This window comes from Helianthus annuus, chromosome 1, assembly GCF_002127325.2.
Source record: "Helianthus annuus cultivar XRQ/B chromosome 1, HanXRQr2.0-SUNRISE, whole genome shotgun sequence".
Lineage (NCBI taxonomy): Eukaryota > Viridiplantae > Streptophyta > Magnoliopsida > Asterales > Asteraceae > Helianthus > Helianthus annuus.
The window spans coordinates 92,748,318-92,753,210 of NC_035433.2; the positions used below are offsets into that span (position 1 = coordinate 92,748,318).

A 4,893-nucleotide genomic window follows, 5' to 3' on the forward strand; every position below is an offset into this window, starting at 1 on the left:
GATTAAAATATTGTTTTTTTGAGAAGGAACATACTTGAATGCAAATGTTATTTTGTTTACAAAAGATTAATAAATTGTATATTTTTGTATTTTTTATACTCTAAACTTTAAGTATTTAAGGTTGAAGTTGAAGTTGGGGGGATATGGTTCAAGTTGATCTGAGCAATGAAGTTTTGAAATACCTCCAAAATATTGACAACTACTATGGTCTGAAAGGAGCTTTATTTATCGAGACTACTGTTTCACCCATTGATTATAAATTAGTATGCTGTATTTTACTGAATGTTGTTTGCTTTTGTGAAGTTTGTTTATTATATAGTTGTCTGTTTGACACTTTCATATTTTATATAATTGGTTGTGTTAAAATTATTAACCATGTTTGTCATTTAAATTAATTAAATGAATATTTAGGTTTGAGAGTTTAAAAACTTGTAATATTGGCAAAGGTCTGTTTAAATGATAAAATTTCTGTTGTTGTGAACAGTTGTTTGAAAATAAAACAGTGGTTGATACATCTGTTGACTTTGGTCAACAGATGGATGAAAACAGATGTTTGAAACCACTGTTGGGTTAAAGCAGAGTGTTGTGGAGAAAACTATGGTGGAAACCGCTGTTGGGTTAAAACAGTGGTTTAAAACAACTGTTGGGTTAAAATAGTGTTTGTGGAGGTTGAAGTGGATTGAAACAACTGTTGGGTTAAAATATTGTTTTTTTGGAGAAGGAACATGCTTGAATGCAAATGTTATTTCGTTTACAAAAGATTAATAAATTGTATATTTTTGTATTTTTTATACTCTAAACTTTAAGTATTTACCGACTGACTTATTTATTTATAAGTCTATAAATATAACCATATTCATATTTATATTTGTTATGGATGGTTTTCTAAGAAACCATCCGTATTTGTACACAGGTCTTACCACTAGTATACAACAAATGCTAAAATTTGTAAGTTAAGTCAATCAAAAGATAAGTATTAACATTCAATACATGTAATGAATGATACATTTTAAATAGGATGTATATTTTCCGTGTAATTAACCCTTTCAAATAATAGAAACACATTTAATGAATAATGAAATAATCCCTTTCACATGCACATCCAAAGGACCCTAAATAGGTTTTACATGTTCAACGACTCGGAAAGAAATTGAACAAACTCAATACCTCGAGCAAATGACCATCAACCCTCCACCCACCCACCCACCTTCACAACTAGTTATGTCATGTACGAAACATGGTGGCCTATGATAATCACAAAAAACCTCCCCACCATTTTTACTTCAACTTTCTTAACACATCTCTTTTCTTCATGTCAGCACCATCAAATTATGCCGTCGTCACCACCGCGGTTCTTAGAACCACAAAGCGAAACTGGTGGCTGCGCATGGCAGCACATACCCTATTTGTCCTTTTCGGCCAAATCGCCGCTACGCTACTTGGAAGACTATACTACAACAAAGGAGGAAAAAGTGTTTGGTTGACCGCACTGGTCGAAACCATTGGATTCCCTATCCTCATTCCTTTTTATCTCTACTTCACACCATTAACATATCACCAATCAACAGATTTAAACACATCAAACCCACCTTCCATTTCAATCCTAGCCGCGATTTACATCACGCTAGGAGCATTACAGTCTGTAACGAGTATTCTATACTCGGTCGGACTATTCTACCTCCCTCTTTCCACATTTTCACTCATTTGCACAACACAACTTGCGTTTAATGCTTTCTTTGCCTTCTTTCTAAACGCACAGAAGTTAACCCCTTTGATCGTCAACTCGCTAGTCCTTCTAACAATTTCTACAGTTTTACTAGTTCTCCAAAGCAAAGATGAAGAAAATCAAGTGGGTGTGTCACGAAAAAAGTATTTAAAGCTAGGGTTTGCATGCAGTGTCGTTGCATCTGCTCTTTATTCATTGGGTCTATCCCTAACACAACTAGCCTTTCAAAAAGTGTTGAAAGGTGAAACTTTCACAATGGTATTGAACATGATTATCTATCAGTCATTAGTTGCATCGACTGTCACGATCATCGCGCTATTTGTTAGCGGTCAATGGGATGATTTGCATGGAGACATGGCGAATTTTGAATTGGGGAAGATAATGTACTTGATTATTATAATTTGCATTGCGGTTTCGTGGCAGATTGCTACGATTGGTGGAGTTGGTTTAATCTTTGAGGTGTCGTCTTTGTTTTCGAATGTGATCAATACTTTGGCACTCCCGATTATCCCGATACTAGCGGTGATTATTTTCCGCGAAAAGATGAACGGGATGAAGGTGATCGCTACCGTGTTGGCTATTTGGGGTTTTGCTTCGTATGTGTATCAACATTATCTTGATGAGTCCGACAACAAAAATGGAATTGAAGGTGTAGATGAAGTTTCACAAACATAATGATAATGTTTATAGTCAAAAATAACTATTGTGAGTTGTCCTGCTTTTGTCACTTAAATTTCATGTGTAGGGTTGGGTTTGGTTCAAAGTGGGTTGGGGTTCAATAATGCCATTTTTACAATGGATCTAAACTTGTAAGTTTTCTTTTTCTAACGGTGAATATATTAAAATTCAAATATAGAAGAAAGAGGTCAAAAAGAAGCTGGAGTCCTAAAATAAAACAAAACGAAACAGAGACACTTACATGATCACATATCAGATATTAAAATCACACCATCTACCCCAATTTAGACTCCCATATAGAAATCTATTTTTTACCCACAAAACGCGTCTTCCTTGATTAATGTCACCGTTCTCATTACCGAAAGTTTTGCATTATTAAAGACGATGTCATTTCTCGACCTCCAAATTCTCCACATAGTCGCAAAGAAGACTACCTCAATGACTCTTTTTGTCACGCCCTGACTTTTGCGGAAGCGTATTATGTGTGACTTGCTCAATATCATTGCATTCAATTATATCAAACAACTATATATATGATAGAAACCATGATGATCATCCATTACTAAGTTTCAAAACATTACAACCCACATTGTTTAATACCAAACAAAGACTTCAAGTTTAGAATTACAAACCAACCAAATGTTTGAAGTTCCATAAAGGACTTTAACAAAAGACATAAATAAACCAAGGCTTTGACTTGTATGTCTTATCTAAGATAAAACATCCAAGTCAAACCCTACAAAAGTGCGGATGACATCTTTTATTGTGGACACATCTTGAAAACTTTCAACCTTCGCCAGATCCATCAATTCCCTGAAATACATGTAGTTTGAAAACATCAACAAAAGTTGAGCGAGTTCATGTGTTTGTATGTGTGCACGAATAACCTTGTAAACATTTGTATGTATGTATTTGTAAACCAGTATGAAAGCGTCTATGAACAGATCAATTAATGATTTGCAAGGTCATTAACATGTGTGCAACGGCCTAGGAAGGCTCAAACGTAGCAGATTTTGTATCGGGCTTCCGGCTGGAAGACATAGTCACCACCTTTGGCCACTTCCGGCCCAGGGGTGGGCCTCGCAACACCCAAATAGATCTATCACTCATGTCCCTCGGTCCTTATACGAGGATTAATGATCTTAAGTGTGCGCCTACCCATTCACATGATCTAACAGTTCATTCCTTAGTTAACCATACCATTTGAAAACGTTTGTAAACAATTGTAACATGTATTTCACCCCCGAAGTTATAAAACTGAAACCAGTTAAAAGAAAAGGGGGACATGAACTCACAATCTTGCGTCCTGAAAACTGGTGTAACTCAAAGATCCTGTCCCGAAGTCGTGCCACTACCTACATACGTGCTATGGTTTATTAGACGGCTAGGTCGTGTAACGACTCTCAGTCTTAGTTATTATGACTTAGTATGTTGGTGCATGTTTGTGACAACAGCTTAGATTTGGTCTTTGGATATCTTGTAATTAGTTAAACGATAAACAGTTAGCGGGTTTAGCTTTGTAATAGTTAGTTGTAATGTTTGGGCTTACTAAACCCAAGGAATTGGGTGATGGGGGGCGAATTGGGCCTGTCCAATTCGCAGCCCAGGAGTGTAAACCTAGCCCACTTGTAAACCTTGTGTTATATAAACAAGGTTAGACATTAGGGTTTAGGTTAATCAGCCAAAAACAGTTTTGAGAGACATAATTTCGTGAGAGCACTAGCTTGGACGAATTTAGGGTTTGTGTTTAGGGTTTGATTGATTGTAATCAGATTGATAGATAATCAATAAAGATCCAGTTTGAAAGTGAATTGCTGTTTCAGTTCCTACACGTTTTTCTGCTACAATCTGATCTAGAGGATTCCGCACTCTAGGTTAGATAGACGATTCTGTTAAAGATCCATAACATCAAGGGGACCTACAATTGGTATCAGAGCGTTAGGCTCTTGATTGCTCGGTTCAGAATTGTTTGCTGCAGAAACAAGGAAGAATTTTCGAAAATTTGAAACCTGAAAAATTAGGGTTTTGAGATTTTCGAAATTTTTGTGTGTTTTGATCCTGATTTTTGATTTTTGTTGGCTGATTTGATATTCTGGTTGTTTGTTTGCTGATTTGCAGGTTTTCAGGATAGTTTCTGATTGACTGGTTGAAGGATTTTGGCTGAAAAGGCTTGAGAATTCGAAGATTGTTCTTCGTGTTCTTCGTGTTTATTCAATCAGTTCTTCATAATTTCGGGTTTTTAGTTGCTGATTTGGTGTTTTGATTTTGCAGATTTGTGTTAGCAGAATCCAGAAAATCATCAAAAATTCGTGCAGATTGAGTTTCCATAGTTACTGACTGGGCGAAATTAGGTGTACTGGGCGAATTTGACTGACCTGCGAAATTGACTGATCCAGCATATTTATCAGCGAATTTGTGATTTATTTAACTCGGTCATCGGCGAACTTAAATCCAAAGGCGACTTTGGTAACCGAATAACTTTCCACAGC

At 36.2% G+C, this 4,893-nt stretch overlaps 1 protein-coding gene across 1 annotated transcript; it reads left to right on the forward strand.

The window, feature by feature from the left end:
- Positions 1-1,151: 1,151 nt before the first annotated feature.
- On the forward strand, positions 1,152-2,579 carry LOC110939510 (purine permease 21). Its single transcript, XM_022181076.1, has one exon. The coding sequence runs from the start codon at positions 1,238-1,240 to the stop codon at positions 2,399-2,401; it is 1,164 nt and encodes a 387-aa protein (XP_022036768.1). The 5' UTR covers positions 1,152-1,237; the 3' UTR covers positions 2,402-2,579.
- The last annotated feature ends 2,314 nt before the right edge of the window (positions 2,580-4,893 follow it).